This window comes from Lissotriton vulgaris, chromosome 1_1 (genome assembly GCF_964263255.1).
Source record: "Lissotriton vulgaris chromosome 1_1, aLisVul1.2, whole genome shotgun sequence".
In the NCBI taxonomy this organism is placed as follows: domain Eukaryota; kingdom Metazoa; phylum Chordata; class Amphibia; order Caudata; family Salamandridae; genus Lissotriton; species Lissotriton vulgaris.
Window position 1 is genome coordinate 1998630417 of NC_141685.1, and position 19929 is coordinate 1998650345.

The following is a 19929-nucleotide window of genomic DNA, read 5'->3' on the forward strand; positions in this document are numbered from 1 at the left end:
TCACATCTGCTCCAGGCTGTGACCAAACTAGTACACTTGGACCAGTCAGGATTCATGTCAGTATGCAACACGGCCCTTAATCTAGGCCGCCTCCATGGAGGGATGGGATGGATAGGTCTATCAAAGAGGACGCAGCTATTTTTTCTCTTGAAGCCCACATTGCCTTCAATACCGTTGAATGGCCTTATATGCCTGTGGTTTTAGAACGTATGGGACTAGGTCCAAACTTCATGGCCTGGATCCGCCTACTTTATGCAGAGCCATTGGCACAGGTGGTGGCTAATGGACATACGTCACAGGCATTTTCTCTCAGTCATGGAACAAGGCAAGGCTGCCCCTTGTCAACAATATTTTTCGGTATAATATGACTATTGAATGAACGTTCAAACTGTTTACACTATCAGGCCTCATTTTACCATCAATTCCGAATATTTAGGTGCAGTCTTGGGAAAGGGATGCTGAAAAGTAGTTTTGTAATGTTAGTTTTAGTGATCTAAATCTGGAAAATGTTGGCTTTCACAGGCTATGTGTACGGTGTGCTTTTCATATTAGGCATGTTAAATTCACTTCATCCTTAGATTTAAGTGTGGAAAAAAGTGTTCTGGTTCTCTCGCGCACTGCAGGAAATATTCTGTGACTTATAATTTCAATAAACCTTCTGCAATGCAGAAATTATGGTTGCAGTTCCAGGCAGGGGAACAAGTCAAGTTATGAAGTTTGGTGTTACTTATATGCATGCATATTTTTATATATCAATGTAAGTACACATGCAGAAATGCACTAATACATACTCAACATCTAGCCCTGTCCAACTGAACCCTTGACTAATCTTTTGTATATTCTTTCCTCCCGACCACCAGACCAGTATCCTGTTCAATATTTTACCGAAGGCAAAACATACCTTTACTTTGAAACTCAAACCTTTTTAATCCAGATCCAGAATTTCACACACCACATGGACTTTTCCTCTGGTACTTTCCTTAATAGATGAAGGGTTTTATTGTAGCACAGGATAATCTGGAGGTGGTGATGTTTCACAGACTGACAGATAGCACACCAGTGTACATCTGTGATAGTGAGTGCATCAGCGGCAAGTGACTACTTCTTATATGCTTACATTTGGGAATGTCCCCTCGTACCCAAGAGGGAGATTTGATGCTGTAAAATCAAGCACTGAGTTGAGGAATAATTTAGAGGAGAGAAAACAAAACAGACCTAGATATGCTTATCCCTATGGAGTCAAATCTTCCTTCAAACACATGGGCTCCATGAAAGACGAATGATACCTACTGCTCACTTAATAATGGGCTAAGAACCAAGTTCTTCCTACTAGTGACTTCATACTAGTGAGTGTCACTTTAGGGCAAACAAGAGCTAGACTGCATCCTTTTTCGGCTGCTAAATAGAGATCGCTGCCTTGTTTGGGGACAAACCACTATCTTCACACAGGCCCACTCATCTCCTTCAGCCACCCGCTGACTCATTTTTCAACTGCTCATCTTCATCCTATCTACCCACTCATATTCACCAAACAATTAAATTCACTAAACCGCATTACGACTACCATTCACCAACAAATACCATTAGTAACATTCAGCTACTTACTCACTCAACCATGGCATTCACTGGCTTTCCCTTCTACACAACCCAATGCACACAAACACATCCATCAATAAACAAGCACATTCACTAATGAAAGGCCAGACCGATGACCATTGCAAAACTCATTTCTCCTGCAGTTCAGCCTGCTTCTTCTGGTGTGACATCCAAAAGGTATGAAGAAAACCATGGCAGACATATCTTCTTTCTAATGATTATGGCTTCTATGGCAGACATTCAATGACAAAAAAAAGAGGGAGAAAAGCTCTTCAATATAACATGGAGGTGGGGAATCTCCAGGCAGCAGAAGCAACACTGGTAACTGTCACCGCTGATGATCAAGTTAGCCTTTCACACTGATCAACCCAAAGGTAATATATAATCCTTTGAGTTGAAAGTTGCACACTTTACTATCTGTTTAGGTTGATTTAAAGGGAGAACTGAGGAAAAATGTATGCATGGTGTGAAACAATTTGGGGTCAAAGTGCATGTGCGCAGCTCATTAAACTGGTTAACAATGTGATAAGTAATTTCACTAGTTTTCAGTAAACTTCACAAACTTGCGTTTTTCCACACATTGGGAATGATTTGGTTGGATACAGGAATATACTGAACAGGAAACGTCTTACCTTGGCATAGCAATGAACCAAATGCTAAAGCCTCAGCTAAAGCCCAATCAAGTTTTAATCCCTCTTGCAGCTTTTGCATCCTCGCCTGCAAATGAAAAAAAAACTACTTCAGAATCAAACAGTTTATTTTTAATAAATTACATTTTATTTTTTATCTCTATTTGTATTCTATTTAATGAACCATGAAGGCAATCCTAATTGCATGTTTTCTAACTCCTGAACAAATATATTTTATTTGCTTACTTTTATTCCTTTCTTCACTGTCGGGTACTCTAGGGATGCACAATGTTCAGTGAGCTCCTTTAGGTTTATAGGAAGGTACTGAGTAAGCTCTAAAAACTTGACTTTCAACTGCATGGTAATAGCATTAGGTCACTGTCATGTTTGGGGCATGAATAAAGAGGCAAGTACCTCTGCTCCCCAGACGTTCTCTCAAACTACTGCAAAGTGCTTCGTAGGTCGATATCCCTTAGCAAATGCATTATAAATAGCAATAAAAATGTAATTCTATTGCATATGTATCAATCATGAACCTTCTGAATTAACCTCTGCATATAACCCTGAGTGACTGACAGAAACCCAGGGACCAGAGTGAACATATGGGATGTTTGTTTGTAAGCATGATAGAGAGAAAGGTGTGGAATGTACTTCTCTGTCTCAGAGTATAGTGCTGTAGACAGTGATGCACAAATTTGCATTCGTTTGTACATTGTAAAAATGAGTTTTACATATGGCCTTTAAATTGCTCTAAACTCCATCTTGAATTCTGACTCTTTCTAGCTCGAGCTCAGCACACACAAGCAGGCCCTCCCGTTACTCATGTTTTTTTAGGTTATTTCCGTTATAGATTGTTTTTTGTACTTTTGGAGATGTTTTCCACTTTTGCATGCCACCTGGACTGTGATTTGGAATTCCCCAGCCTTGTGTGGACTAAGATGAAGATATTGCAGACGGTGAGGTATTTTTGATTATTGGTATTGAGTTATATGTATGGATCTACATGTGTTTTTGTCTGTGTGCTTAGTGACCAGCCTGTGAAGTATTTTAATTCATTGGCTGTTGTTCATTGGAATTATCTGATGTATTGTGAATATATTTTATATGCTTCCATTCTGTGCATACATGCTCTTTATATTTGAACCTTTCATGTGATAGTATTATGTCTTGTGTTTGATTACTTGCATTTGACAGTTCTTCTTTCTTGCATTCGAAGTCCATTATTATTATATTTGCTCTCTTGAATTTTATTTATGAGTATTACTTTATTGTAATCCATTATCTTTATTTGACTTTTAAGTGCTTATTATTTGTGTGTGTTTTATCATAATTATCTGCTCGTGTTTAATCTCATGCATTTGAACTTGTGATACATTTATATATTTACACGTTGATTTCAATTGACATGTGGAAAAGTCTTTCTGTAAGAGAGTGTTGCACTAATAAAACCCCACGCTTTACTCTGAAAACTGTCTCTTGATGTGCCTCATTTGGTGAGGTTAATGCCCCTTTTCAGGTGTTTTCTTGATTTACAGAATACATCTGCTAGGTAGTGCTGAATTTATTTTATTTGGGAGAGTAAAGCAAGACACTTCCACAAGACACAAGTAATAAAACATTTGCCCCAATGGTGATGGGACACCTACAATTGGGTAGTGTACCAGGCCACGCCAGTCATTAAAGGCATTGACAAATGTGCCAAGTGACAAAGTTCCTTACTTGGTCTGTCAAATCCATTTAAAGCTTCCACGCACAAATACCATTCACTGTTTTTCAAGGCCTTTAAGCACAGAGCTTCCAAGGGGGGCACACCCCTTGATTGTGATGTTGGCACCTTCTATCACCTTGAGTCTATACTATCTGAAGGCCTAAAGTAACCTTGGAGTTTGAAGGTTTGGGGTTCTTATAAATGTTTTCCCACTTTTGTGTCATTTTGTTATGTCATTATTACAGCAGGGACAGTCCAAACACCACCTGAAACTAGTATTGTATATAAATATGCAACTGGGGTTCCAAGTAGAACAAGTAGGAGGTATGGCCATCCAAATAATAACTAATGATTTTAACACAGAGCATACTCACGAATAATCCAATTAATAAAACAGCAACAATCCCACGTTTTGGTATCAAAATGACTTAATAGATTTTATCAATATAAATCATATTTTGAAATATCAGTGCTCATGCGATCACATGGTGAATGTAAAAAAAACTGTAGAAATTAACTGCGCAATAGTTCTTGTAAAGTGTACAAATGTTACATTTCCAATAAACTAGCGGTAGGGCTATTATTATTCAGTTCCATTTGTCGGAAGCGTCCATGGAGTTTCGACCCTGGTAACTGAACAGGAAATCATCAGGACATAAATAGTTTTAGGTGAGCAATTAGTTGGTGATCTGCACCTATTACAAGATCTATTGCATGTTCTTTTGTCACTGTTCTTCTGTTTACACAAGCTTTGTACAGTTTTTCTTTATATTCACCGTGTGATCACCTGAGCACTGATTTTTCAATATATGATCAATACTAATGAACTATATTAGCACATTTTCATTCCAAAAAGTGGGCTTATTATTGTTATTTTATTTGTTTAATTGTCATTGTCTGGCATTCTGGAATAGTACTTGGATGGGCTGAAGTTGTGATCTCTTGCTGGTATGTTCCGTGTCCCATGGTTTCTTGATGTTGGTTTTCTGGGCATCCCTTCTTCATTTGGAAGAATATGGTGAGACCATCAGCTGGACTTGCTATTATAGAGATTGCTTGCCTCTTTATATGCCTACTCCATGTTACTTTTAAAATGCCATGTGTCTTATGGAATCTTTCTTTGCATATTGGTTGTTTCTGTATATCTAGCTCTTGCTTCTTGATTTTGTCTTGTTCTAATTTCACTACATTTATTGTAACATATCATTAACGTTTATGAGAATACTTTGGGCAAAAGTCCTTCAATAAAATCAATAAACCAGCAAAGCCACAAGACATATCTGTGTATCTGTTGCTGTGGAGGGTCACACTGTTCCTGATAATCAAGTCATGGACAAGACCCATCTTATTAGGATTTTCTTTTTTATCTCTTGGTTGGTGAAGAGTGTTCTCTACCCCCAAGAACACTCAGGGATTTTGGCCCAGAGTTGGCAATTTTTGGGGTGAACTCTTCACATATAAGTTAGGTGGGTACAGTTAATTTCATTATTTTCTTATTGTTAAAAAAAATAATAACTGTGCAGTTTGTACATACAAAGATCATACCGAAAACATCCATACACAGAACATATTTTATCGTCTTTAAGCTTAAGCATCAACAACGTTTAAAACAATACCACATCACCATGATATTCTTTCGACTTAAAATTCCCAAACGGTAAAGAATATATGCTTATCCATTTAAACATGAAACAAATAGAGCACCTTATACCTTACCAACAGAGCTAACCGCAAGCTTCGCTACATAATTTAGGACTCAGATGTATCTTTAAAGTTCCAGACTAAGCTAACTGGCAGTACACATGGCATTAACAATTAGCCTTTTGTCTCCATGCTCTCTAAAAGTAGATTGCAGTACCAAATTCTATCCAATGAGTAGTTGAATATTTTAGAAAATGATAGCCTATTGTCTACGCTTCTTTAGAGAGTAATTTAGTACATTTAGAGAATTTTAAGCCCAAAGATTAGATATTGTGGACAGGAAAATGCAAAGTAAGTATAATTCTCACATCAAACCAAAAGCCCGTTTTAAGTGATAACCCTGATTCCATTTGCTCACAAGTTAGTTCAGGTGTAATAACCAACTTTGACGTTATATAGCGTGATGTAAGGTGTGATGCGTTGACCCAATCCAAATACCATTGTTGTCTTTCCAACGTTTTACACTAGAGGTTGAATGTATACCAAGGTATACACAATTATACATTGTTTGTGCATTGTGAAGGATTGTTACAAAGCAACATTGCACTGAATAAACACTGACTTGAAGAGAAGGAGTACAGAGCAATTTCATGAGGGAGAATATTCAGACAGAATAAGACAGTTTACCAACTGGGGTCTTTTATCCAGAGGAACAAATCTGGCAGACGTGCTGCTTGAAGAGGAAGGACTACAGTTCCCACCTGAAGCACAGGAGAGAGGGAGCTTGCCGGATCTGTTTGGGGAGCAGTTGCAAATCCTAGGAGCATCGCTAGAGATAGCCTGGCATCTACTTGTATTTTCTTTGTCACATGTCTGACGAGGCTGCTGCATAATTACAATATGCCCACCACCAAATACTGCTAATGCCGTGCTCATTTTTGTGACAGTAAGTAGACCATCTCCACAATATCAGGCGATTTGCTGCATAGCAACATTCAATCATGTTCTGTGGAAAATAAGGTAGATTTTGCTGAGTGCCCAACAATCAAAAGAAGTCCTCCATAGGTTCTGTCTCAGAAGATCAAATGGTGTTCTATGAGATGCACACTGATAATAGAAACCTTAATTATTTCGCAGACGTGGTACACTCTGCGGGTTGAATGGCTTGATTCTGAAAAATGTACTATAGGAATATGGTCTGACATTGTAGAGACCCGGACATTAGTTTGAAAGCATGTCGGTTTTGCTAAGAAAAAACACTTTTTTATAATATAACCTAGCATAAGCAGAACTAGGCACATCAACTTCTCAGCGCCAGGATACAAACGCGGGAGATAGAGTGTTTTACAAATACTCATAACATACACCAAATCTATATTTCAGCAATGATTTTGAAAACATTTTTTAACAAAAATGATAACATTTAGTAGGTGTCAAAATTGAGTATTAGCATTGGTAAATATATGCAGTGTTCCCCGAAGATTAGTCGATGGTTATCAGATGAAATTTCTGTCCTTCATTTTCCAACATAGTAGTACTCTATGAGGAAATGCACATATCTTATCCTGTGTGAATGTCTTTCAGTTTGCAATACACACAATCTTCATTGTATATGAAGGTAGTTTTACCATGATTTATCCTTTAAACTGAACTTACCGCATCCTACTGTATTACATAGAACCACAATCCTTTCAGAGGCTGTGGGTTAGAGAGAAGGGTGAAAAGAGTTACTTGCGATCTTGATTTATAGTGATAAGAATCTTTGCTAAATTTATTTAAAAAAATAATATAGCTGCATCAGTGTAGGAACTCAGAATACTTATGAAAAGGCAATATATTTTTAGAAAACTAAAACTTGACCATGGCTGTAGGAGGCTGTCTTAGTATATGGTGCACACTTATTTAAGTGAAGCACGCAGCAACCTAGACAACCCTTATGGTGATTTAAGTGATCTTAGACTACCAAAGAAAACTCTGAATGGTAGCTGTGGAGAGCAGCATTCAAACTTAGTCCAGAAGGAGTGTTAAGCAGCTTGTTTTACCAGAATTAAACATTTAGTGTAGGTTAAACGATAAAGAACCACACAGTGTAGTTATAAAAATAGGTATATTTATTATACACATTCACTAACACATTGGTATATCTCCTACCCAGAGATACCGACACAATACAGACAATATTTCAAAAGGAAACAGGTAAGTAAACCCAAATACACAGTGGTCTCCAGAGGGAGGCCAAACCATATGCTAAAGAAGTGGAAGGTGAACTGCGACCGAAGGCGAGACTTGACCCAAAGACCCAGAAGAGCTGGAGACCCAAGGAACCACTGAGGTAAGTACCCAGGAACCCCACGGAGGCTGTGTGCAGAGTGGAAAAACAGACGCGTACTCAATGCAAGTCAATGAGAAAGTCTTGGTTGCTGTTTTTATGAAGAAGGACCCTTCCCAGGGGACCCTGAAGAAAACCTGTGGAAGATGGAAGGTTGGAAAGTCAACCCACCCGTGGATACCACAGGAACCAGGATACCTACACCATGGATGCCGGGTGCAAAGGTGCGACTTGACGTCGAAAACTGCAAAAGACCACAATGGAGGACTTAAGGAAAGATGCTGCTGGAGACGAAGGTGAAAAAATCCGGTGGAATCCAAGGATGGATTCTAGAAGAGGATTAGCTACAAGAATAGAGGACAGAGTCTATGCCACTCTGGAGAGACCAGGAGGCACGGAAGACCAATCACCACCGATGACGGAAAATACAGGAGAGTTGGCGGTGACCTTGTCGCTGCAGCTGTGAGGACCAAGCGACGCGGTGGAAGACCAGGAGCTGTTCACGAGCATACCCACGTCGGAAGTCGAGAACTAAAGGGTCGGTGTCCAGCTGGAGCACCAATAAGCCTTGGCAGTAGCAACAAACGTGGTAAACGAAATAGGAGCAGTGTCGGGACCAGCAAGGTCCAGTAGACTCACCAATGGCAGGAGAGTAAGAGCAGGCTCCAAGCAAGCAGAGGAGGCCACTGAAGCCAAACAAGACCATTGATACCTACAGGCCTGGAGAAGTACCTGGATGAAGCACAGGCACAGACGACTGGCAGGACGACGAGACCAGGAGGAGCCTTCCTTGATGCAGTCTCGGTTCCAGGCAAAGTCCAACAAAGCCAAGGTGCCCAGACGGTTGAAGTTGAAGTGGTTTCAGATCTGAATCTTGTCCCACGACGAAACGGAAGAGTCACTCACAGGTAAGCCCTTAAGTACCTTAGGGAAAGGATTGGGACGATTCAGGGATCCCTCCCAGAGGAGGGGCTGGACAGAAAGAGGAATACCCCCCTGTCCTTTGTCCAGTTTGGCACCAGAGTGGGAGCCAACGGCACCCTGGACTTGTACCAACTGGAGTATGCAAGGAGGGCACCAAATGTGCCCTTGAAATCAGTCTGGTGAAGCTGGCAATTGCCCCCACCTCACCTCAGCCCAAAACACAAGACCTGCCTGGGAGGTGGTCACGCTTTCCTGTGACAGGAAACCTATTGTTCTACCTTCCCTTGCTCAAGCTCAGCTCAGCAGCAGGAGGACAAAATCGTGCCTGGGGTCATCAGCAGCACTAGCTTGCTGTTAAACCCTGAAAGGCTGGTACTAGGGGAGCCCCCCGTACATGGGATCCTGCATCCAACACTGGAATCAGTGTTGGGGTAATTTTCCAACATGTTTGATACCAAAGATGACCGTTTTTGGTGCAGCCAATATAAAGTGAGACATCTCGTAATTTACTTGATTTCTACTATAAGTATTAAATGGCTGACCACACTTACAAAACCTGGAAAATCGACACCTAGGATTGTAGGGGGTGTCCTAGTCATGCAGGGCAAACTCACACATCACCTAGCACCCTGCCTTCATGATTGAAAAGCCTACCTTAGGGGTGACTTTTAGGTCTTAAGTGCCGTGACCTCAGATATAAGGAAACATATCTGTAGCGAGTGGTGCTAGCACCAGCTCACACAGGCTGCAATGGCATGCCTGTAGTCACAGTTTGAGTTATCTCTCATGGGTGGCATAATACACGCTGCAGCCCATGTGAGACCCCTGGCCTTCCTGGGTACCTTAGTACCATATACTAAGGACTGAGAAGGGTACACCAGTAGCCAAGTGGGAAGGTACCAAAGAACTTACCATAGTCACATTTAGAGAGAGAGTACAGTGACTGGGGTCCTATTTAGCAGGATACCAGTCAGGCTAGTCAGAAAACAGAATAACACCAGCAAACAGTGGGGGTAACCCTGAAGACAGATCCTTGTTTCCTACAATGGCAATCTAACATTTGTGGCATTTATTTTTATTGTTACGAACATTGGAAACATTTTAAAAAACAAAACTTAAGACAGCCTGCATAAGCATTACAGTTCATTAAGCAGGGCAACCCACTTAACACATCAGTATTTATAATGCAAGTGCAATTGAAGTCAATGCCTAGAGAGGCATGGAAAGCCAATAGGCCAGGGACTCCAACCTTTCCATTTGTGAGAACTACTTATGAACTATGAACCCCCCCCCCCCCGGGCTACTGACCAATATATTGATAAAATAACAGCACAAACAAAGCCAATCCACTTAAACAGCCCTTAAAACATCCAGTCCTTGTGCAGTGAGCACACACATTAATAACAGAAACACTGTACTGGGAAAAATGTATATGTGTGGCCCCTAAAAACCAGTTATGTCCCTCTATTGTATTTATGATTTACCTGAGAGAGGCAAGTGTTTCACTGGTGTGTGTGATCTTTGTCATGGACTACATGAGATGTCACTACTCTCATGAGAGCTAGGACCCTAAAGAGAGCCATTATCCAGCTAACGGCCCTTGCTGTCCAGAAACTGTCCATGCCTTAATGATTCAAAATTAAGAATAGGCAGATGCAGATTCCATAACGAGTAACCAGTAAATACATCTCTGAAGCCATCCCCATACCTGTGAGTATACCTCAGAGGTAAAGATGAAACACAAAAAGATTGCTTAAGGGCGTTACGTACTCTTAAAAACAGAAAGAAAGGACAAGTGATATAGATGAGTAATAAGGAAAGGGGAGGAAGAGCGAATATGAGAAAATGAATGAAAACAGAGAAAAAATTAATGAGAAAGAAAATAAAAAGAGGAGAAATGAAAAAAGGGCAAAAAGAAGGCAGAAAGAAGGGAAGGAAAGAAGGGAGGGAGGAAGGATAAGAGAGATGGAAATAAAGAACAAGAACATAAAGACAAAAGGAGAGAAAGAAATAAGAGAAATGGGATAAGAGAAATAACAAGAGAAAAAGAATAGAAAACACAAATCAGACAAAGTCAACAAGAAAGACAGAATGAGAAAATGATTAAAGAGAAAACAAAGAAAATCAAAGAAAGAGAGAAATAACGTGACAAAGAAAGATTTAAATATAGTGTAACTCTCCTCCAATTATTGTACTGCCATTGATTTTACGGCTAAAGACACTAAACATTTGACTGAGATTCATCATGGAGTGGATATTGTTTTTGGATGAAGGGTGAGCTGCATGTTGCTCATGCATGATCACATTTCCAGCCTGGACGGACAGCCAGTGAGATACTCCAAGACAGTCCACTGGTTACTGACAGTCCGTGATCGACCTGTTGCAGCCTGCCTGTAAGGGTGCAGGCTAACCCAAGTATCACGGAAAGCACAGCCCCAAGCATTTATGCTGCATTTCAACTTGAGATTGCTCACAGCATAACCCTCTCTGTAAATCTATCTAATCCCCTAATACTGAGGGAGGGTTGTTTATAAATTCATACGACTTGAAATCCAGGATTACAGGAAATCTATTTTTCTATTCAGACATGGGATTTCTGCTAATAGAGCCTTAAGCTCCCTCTTCGAAAGCAGTAACATAAAAGAGTTTCGATAGACACAGTAAGCAATATTGATACCAGTCTACGTAAACGGATTTCTCAAAAATGCACAACCTATTTGTTCATTCACTCTTTAGGTAGAGTTTAAGTACAAACAAATGAGCTGATTTCCAGGTTGCAGCATTACAGATCTCAACCACTACAACATTTCTTTAAATTAATTTTCAAACATGAATATGCATCTCAACAAAACACACCAATTCTACATGTAGTCAGCATACAGAGATGACACCCATAATACATCAGAGGTACATAGGCAGTGCACAGTGACAAAAAAGCAATAGCATGCATATATTGACCAAGGGTCCGAGAGGGGATTCAATGGTCATAGTTCAATCACTATCCGCAGCTCACTAAAGGTAGGCAGGCTGAGGTACCCCGGGTCACCCCATGGGCGGTTGCTCCTCAGTATATGGCCACCGATCGTAACCATGCCGTTAAGGCAGGACTTCCGAAGCTCAACTACCCTCTTACCAGCACAAGTAACATGGATAGGAGATGCCTGTCACAGGCGCAGACGATAAGTCCCCCAACAATGCAACCTGAGGAGTCGGATCCAGTGCAGTGCTGACGATTTCATGAAATACTTGGAATTTTATCTGTATTTATCCATATTTATTTTGGTCTTTGTGAAAAATTAAGCTCAAATTAGTACATTTCCCCATTTATTTAACCGATAAATATGCACTCCAGCTTGAAAGCCTGCCAGCTTTCAGTGCTGTGAACACCCGCTGAAGTTAAATCAATTTCAGTATCAGCCTTGTGTATATCTGCTGCTGTTAAAGCCTCTGTACTAAAATCCCTTTCTTTTTAACTACCTTTCCTATCAACCCACACAGATATTGTCTTGGCAGTCATGGCAGAAGGAATTTAGAATTACTCGAAAACAACCGAATTTCTGTATTTACCCACGTTTAAAAATAAATACATCTATGAAAATAAATGTTTTCTGTCTGTATTTATCTGTACAAACGGAAAACAGGGAACCCTAATAATAATATTGATAAAGAAAGTTAAAGTGTATCAATCTTTTACCTGCATGCAACAGTATGCACATGTTTTGTGTAGAATTTCACAGCACAAAGGATGTCTCCAACTCCTCACTGGCCTCTGCTAGGACATCGCCTTTACTAGGGCAGCAGAGTATAGAAAGGATACAGAGAAGGGCAGCCGAGTACACAAATGATACAGCGCAGGGAAGCAGAGTATAGAAACGATACAGAGCAGGGCAGCAGAGTACAGAAAAGATACAGACCAGGACAGCAGAGTATAGAAAGGATACAGAGCAGGGCAGCAGAGTATAGAATGGATTCGCAAAAGTGTATAGAAAGGGTATAGAGCAGGGTAGCTGAGTATAGAAATGAGCTGGGTAGCAGAGTAAAGAAAGGATACAGAGCAGCAGAGTGTAGAAAGGATACAGAGCAGCAGTGTAGAAAGGATACAGAGCAGGGCAGCAGAATATAGAAAGGATACATAGCAAGGCGGCAGAGTATAGAAAGGATATACAGCAGGGCAACAGCGTGTAAAAAGGATACAGAGCAGGGCAGCAAAGTGTAGAAAGGATACAGAGCAGGGCAGCAGAGTACAGAAAGGATATACAGCAAGACAGCAGAGTATAGAAAGGATACAGAGCAGGGCAGCAGAGTGTAGAAAGGATACAGAGCAGGGCAGCAGAGTAGAGAAAGGATACAAAGTAGGACAGCAGAGTAGACAAAGGATATACAGCAGGGATGCAAAGTACAGAAAGGATATAGAGCAGGGCAGCAGAGTATAGAAAGGATACAGAGCAGGGCAGCAAGTAGAGTTGAGAAAGGATGTACAGCAAGGCAGGAGAGTATAGAAAGGATACATAGCAGGGCAGCAGAGTACAGAAAGGATACAAAGCAGAGCAGCAGAGTACAGAAAGGCTACAGAGTAGGGCAGCAGAGTACAAAAAGGATACAGAGCAGAGTACAGAAAGGATACAGAGCAGGATAGCAGAACATAGAAAGGATACAGTGCAGGACAGCAGAGTATAAAATGGATACTGAGCAGGGCAGCAGAGGATAGAAAGGATATAGAGCAGGGCAGAAGAGTAAAGAAAAGATACAGAGCAGGGGCAGCAGAGTATAGAAAGGATACAGAGCAGGGCAGCAGAGAAGGATTAGTTACTTACCTGTAATCCTAGTTCTCATCCAGGGGTATACTCATCAAAGTCATAATCTATGAATAATCCCCGCCCACGAGCAGGATCCCGGAGCATATAGAAAATACAAATATATATACATATATACACATATGTGAAACATATACATGCAGCCTAAAAATGTTTCCAACATGGCAAAATGCCGAAATTACATACATTTGCATTGCAAAACACCATACCCTCCTAGCCCGTAGGAAAAGAGGACATGAACTAAAAAGTTGCATTCAGCAATGCTTTATTACCACAAGGAAAACTTGTAATTGCAGGCAGTTGCCTGTAGGCTGCATAGCAGAGCGAATGAAACAAAGGAAAAAACTGACACCTCGCCTTTAAGGCTTCCATGGGTTAGGGTACCGTGCCTTTAAGACCGGCAGGAGACCCTCTGCTCCCATCATGCACCACAGGCGACAGTTAGGCCAGTTCTTTTTTGACGGTGCATTAGGTATATAAACATCTGAATTGAAAAGCAATAAAAATCAGAAAACACTCCAGTAATGCTCGTCCAAGGAGGAGGGAGGGTTGCTTATGACTGATGAGTATACCCCTGGATGAGAATAGGATTATAGGTAAGTAACTAATCCTTCTCATCCAGGGAATACTCATCAATAGCCATAATCTATGAATAGAGTAGCAAGCCCATACCCAGAACCTCGCGGACGAGCAACAGAGTATACAGAACATGAAAAATCATGACATTCAAATTACAATCAGGCAAACAAATTCCGTAAGCAGGCCTGCCCAACCTGGGCATCGGCCTGTGCATCAGAATCTAGACAGTAATGGCGTGTGAAGGTATGTACCAATCACCTTGTTGCTGTCTTACACATTTCAGACATAGGAACATTGCGAAGGAGAGCTGTGGTAGAAGCTTTCCCTATGGTAGAGTGTGCTTTTCGTTTACCTAGTAATGTCTTTTTAGCTAACTGGTAGGATAAAGCTATATAAGAGACAATCCATCAAGAAATGGATCTTTTAGATGCAGAGAGACCGGTATTAGTAGAACCATATTTAATGAAAGTGTGAGAGTCTTAGCCAGGTAAAATTTCAGAACTCTCCGAAGATCTAGAGAATGTAATGATCTCTCCGGGGGAGTAGAAGGTTAGGGAAAGAAGGTGGGTAGAGTAATAACATGATTGATGTGGAAGTCCGAGACTACCTTAGGAAGGAAGCTCGGATGAGTACGTAACACTACTCTATTGGCATGAAATACAGTATAAGGCTCCTTACAGCACAGCGCCTGAATCTTGCTCACCCTGCGGGCTGAGGTGATGGCTACTAAAAAAGCAGCTTTCCAGGTTAAATACTGCAAAGAAACCTTATGAATAGGCTCGAAAGGAGCACCCATCAGTTTAGTACGCACAATGTTAAGTTCCCAAGGCGGAGACGGGGATCTTACTGGAGTATAAAACTTCCTGAGTCCCTCCAGAAAGTCCTTGACCACCGGCATTTGAAAGAATGACCCTTGGATCGGAGACTTCCTGTAAGCTATAATGGCAGCCAGATGAACTCTGATGGAGGAATATTGCAGGCCTGACTTTGCCAAGTATAAGAGGTAGGAAAGGATTTCTTGCTCCTGACCCTTTATCAGGTCATGAGCGTTATCCTTGCACCACAAGTAAAATCTCTTCCATTTGAAAGCATAGGATGACCTGGTGGAAGGTCTTTTTGCTTCCTTGAGAATGCTCATACTATCCGCTGAGAGGTCTAAATGTTTGTACTGGATGACCTCAGGAGCCATGCTGTCAATCGCAGGGACGAGAGGTTGGGATGAAATAAACTGCCTTTGTTCTTGATCAGCAGGTCTGGGCGGGAGTGAAGCCTCCGGTAGCTGTAGAAGATCCGGATACCATCACTGGCGAGGCCATTCTGGAGCTATCAGGATCATCCTGATGTTGGTCCTGTAAGACTTCTGTATGACTGCCGGCATCAGAGGAAGCAGTGGATAGGTGTATAGCAATGTCTACGACCATCTGATCAAAGGTGCGTTTCCCCGTGATCCTTGTTGTGGGAATCTGGATGTGAAGACGGGGCATTTTGAGTTTACCGCGTCTGTGAACAGATCGATGTCTGGCACTCCCCAGTGCCGAAGATGTCTTGAGCGACTTTGTCATTTAGCACCCAGTCGTGCGCTTCTACGACGTCGCTGCTGAGAAGATCTGCCTGCACCTTCAAGGTCCCTGGAAGGAGAACAGCGATGATCGTGAGATTCCTTGCCAGAATCCACTTCCATATGGTCTGAGATTCCAGAGACAGGACCCTTGACCTGGTGCCTCCCTGTTTGTTCAGATAGTACATTGTAGTTGTGTTGTCTGTCTGAATCTGAATCGAACTGGATTGGAGAGACGGGTACAGAGACTTGAGAGCCAGATGAACTGCTGTTAGTTCTAGGAAGTTGATGTGATAACTTCGCTCTGTCTCGGACCAGAGACCTTGTACCTGGAGCTGACCCATGTGAGCTCCCCAACCTTGCAGTGAGGCATCCGTAACAATGGTCTGGGTAGGAAGAGACTGATGAAAGGGAACCCCTTGAAGAAGGTGCAACCGTTTCATCCACCATTCGATGGAGTCCCTGCAGCCTGGGGAAAAGACACACAATCGTCCCAACGGCCTGACCGCTGCGTCCACTGATTTTCAAGGGACTGCTGCAGAGGCTGCATGTGAAGCCTGGCTTTGGGGACAATGAAGATGCATGAGGCCATTGAACCCAGCAGCAATGACACTTGCCTTGCAGTAGGATGTAGAGTGCTGAGAAGGGTATGACCCTTGATCAGAATTGAGGACAACCTCTCCCCTGATGGACATACGCTTGCCCTTGCGGTGTCCAGGGAAGCGCCCAAGTAATGGATCTTCTGTGTTGGGTTCAGGACTGACTTCTTGTAGTTGACTTACAGCCCCAGGGAGTGAAGAAGGTGGAGACAGTAGTTGAGATGACTCTGGAGAAGTGCAGGCGTGGCACTCTTCAAGAGGCAATCGTCTAGGTAGGGATAGACGAAGATTTTCCGCTTGCGTAGGAACGCAGCTCCCACCGCCATGCACTTGGAGAACGTTCTGGGGCGGATTTGAGCCCAAACGGAAGTACTCTGTACTGATAATGCTGTTGAGACACCTGGAACCTGAGGAATTTGCAATGCTTCACTGAAACAGGAATATGGAAGTAAGCGTCCTGCAGGTCAATGGCACACATCCAGTCTCCCTGGTGAAGATGTAGGAATATCTGGTGCAGGGCTAACATCCGAAATTTCTCTCTCCTTATAAACCTGTTCAGCAGACGCAGGTCGAGAATAGGTTTGTACTCTTTGGTTACTCCTCATTTTTGGACCAGGAAGTACCATGATTATACCCCTTGGTTGCGTTGAAGAAGAGGGATCTCTTCTATGGCTCTCTTGGATAGAAGGGTATACACCTCTCCTCGTAACAGTAGATTGTGTTGCTGTGGAAGGCACTTCAATTGTGGAGGAACTTGAGGGGGAGGGGACTTGAACCTTAGTAAGTAGCCATGTCGTACAATATTCAGCACCCATCTGTCTTGTTATGTTTTCCCACTCTTCCAGGTGAAAAACAATAATTCCTCCTGTTGGAGTGGCGAACTGGTGTGGAGGAAGCAATGCCTCACTGCTTTGGAGGCTGCTTGGAAGATGGCTGTTGCCGTTTGTTGTTCCCCCTTCCTCTACCAGGACGCTTCTGTTGGAATTGAGACCTCTGCTGGTTTTGGGAGGACCATTGAGGGGTTTGACCCTCTGCTAGAAGGGATGTTTGTCGAATTGACAAAAGCGTTTTTGGAACTCCTTCCGCTTCTCCAGTACCACTGCTTTGACTGTGTCCAGCTCAGTCTTCATTTTTGTCATTTCATAAACAGCGTGAGATCCGAACAAGGAGGATCCGTTAAAAGGCAGATTGAGGATCCTTTTCGGAGCGTCTGGTTTAAGGCCAGTAAGGCGCAACCACGCTGAGCGCCCCAAACAAATGCTGTGTGCATAGCCATGACCTGGAAGATCTGAGGCATCTGCAGCAGCGCTGATGACTTGGTTTGCTACTAGACCACCTTCCTGTAGGATCTCTTGAAAGTCCTGCCGATCTTCTATGGGCAGTTTGTCAGAAAATCATGATAGGGAGTCCCAAATAGGCCTATCGTAGTGCCCTGGAAGGGCTGAGGCACTTGCTATTTTCATGGATGATGCAGACGTGTTATACATCCTTCTACCACTTGAGTCCAATTGATTGCTGTCCTTTTTTGGAGGACCTCAAGCTGAGGAGGCTGCAGAGTGTGCTTTCCTGGTGGCTGCCACAATCACTGAGTCTGCCGGATGATCAGCCCTAAGGAACAAGGGATCTTCAGTTGGAGCCCTGTACTTCTTCGCGATCCTTGATGGAACTGACCCGACTGTGGCATGTTCTAAAAAGCCAGGCGCCAGGGGTAGCAGAGGTCTGGGAGCTGTACGATGGTGCAATGTCTCGAAAACAACTGAAGTCGGGACCACATGAGTGTACAAACTGATATTCAGCTATTGTGCTCATCCCTCAAAGCACGTCAGAAAAAGGTCCAATGTCATTGATGGGCGACACCCTTCAAGGTGGAGTAGATGACAGGGTTGGTGAGTAGTCTGGCACCGAAGATCCAGTAGAAGAAGACCAGGTGGATGATCTTCTGCGTCTTCTCCTGTGTGAGAGTTTGTGGCATGAGCTGTGACGACCCCTCGACCGTGATCGGCGTGTGGAGGGCGACCTTGGTCATTTGGAAGGCTACTTTGATGGTTTGTCAGGAGCGCCTCTAGTAGGATCTCTTGAGGTTCTAGAGGGAGAATATGTCTGTGAGTAGTCCGAACCCAGACTTCTGCGGTCGACTGCTCCTCTGACATCCTTCAGCCAGCGAGGCGAAAGCCCGAAAGCCTGCTTTTCGCCAGTTTTTGGAGATCTCTCGGGGGAATCTGGACAACATTCAGCCCTGGAGATGAAGAAGGTGCTCTCGACGTCGATCTGATCAGAACCTCATTCAACGACCGCGGCAGTGGTGTCCTTCGACGTCGAACGCCTCGGCTTCGATACGATTGGAGTCACCTTCCCTGTCGATCTATGCGGCGTTCTGCCAGTCCTTGACGTTGGTCTCGGCGTTGATCTATGCAGAGATCTGCCAGTCCTCAACGTTGGTCTCGACGTCGATCTATGTAACGATCTGCTACGATGACATCGTCCTATCGTCAACGTCTGCCTCAACGTCGACCGCCCACGGCGAGAGGGGGTTCTCGACGTCGACCGCACATGGCATCTTGATGAAGTCGATCCCCTTGACATCGAATGATGTGACCTTGACGACGCTCTCGACGTCGACCATCTGTCACCTCGCAGCATGGTCTTCGCCGGCGAGCCTCTCGACGCCGAACCTCTGGGGAGCGGTAGAGAATGCCTCGATGACGACGGGGCAGTAACAGGTGTCTCAGGTCCCACAGCCTTCGAGCCCGGAGTGCCCTGCCTCGACGCCGACTTACTGGAATACGGCTGAGGGTCTCGACGTCTAGACGATGACTTGTCCCTCGATGCTGAAGAGTGCCTTGGCCTCTTCGACGGCGATCTCGACAGCGAACATTCAGTCACCTGATTCTTCCTGGAATCAGGGGAGGTCGAACAACGGCGTATTCGATGTTGCTTGCTGGAAGAGGGGGCTCTGATGTCTCCATGGCCATACCCATGATAGCTTCTATCCCTCTCCAGCTGGGCATGAAGCTTGAGGCGCTCTCTGTCACGAAGAGTCCTTTTAGAAAACATCTGGCAATGGTAACACAGGTCAGGGTTGTGTGCAGATGGTAGACATACAATACACACCGAGTGTGGGTCTGACAGAGCCATTTTCTTGCCACAGGAAGGACATTTCCTAAATAAAGCAGGCATTCTGACGGGAAAACAATTGGAAAAAAACAAAAAAAACAGTAGAATAAACATCTAGGTATCAAGAAATATCGAATTTTCCAAGAAAATATAGAAATTATCAAATTCAGTCAAAAAACTGAGGACCTCAAACTCCAGGATCGTCTCAGAAAGAGTCAGAAAGAAAGAACTGACCTAACTGTCACCTGTGGTGCATGATGGGAGCAGAGGGTCTCCTGCAGGTCTTAAAGGCACAGTACCCTAACCATTGGAAGCCTTAAAGGGAAGGTGTCAGTTTTTTCCTTTGTTTCATTAGCTCTGCTGTTTCACATATATATATATATACATATATATATACCCAACAACAAAGAAGCGTCCTCTAGGAGAAATCGCACATGG

General features: G+C 43.0%; 1 protein-coding gene across 1 annotated transcript in view; it reads right to left on the minus strand.

Annotated features, from left to right (window-relative positions):
- Positions 1 to 19929, minus strand: part of DHTKD1 (dehydrogenase E1 and transketolase domain containing 1) — a 1474452-nt gene that overhangs the window by 769621 nt on the left and 684902 nt on the right. The window contains exon 9 of the mRNA XM_086919908.1: positions 2229 to 2313. Coding sequence (XP_086776034.1) covers positions 2229 to 2313 — 85 coding nt within the window. The remainder of the gene's footprint in view (positions 1 to 2228; positions 2314 to 19929) is intronic.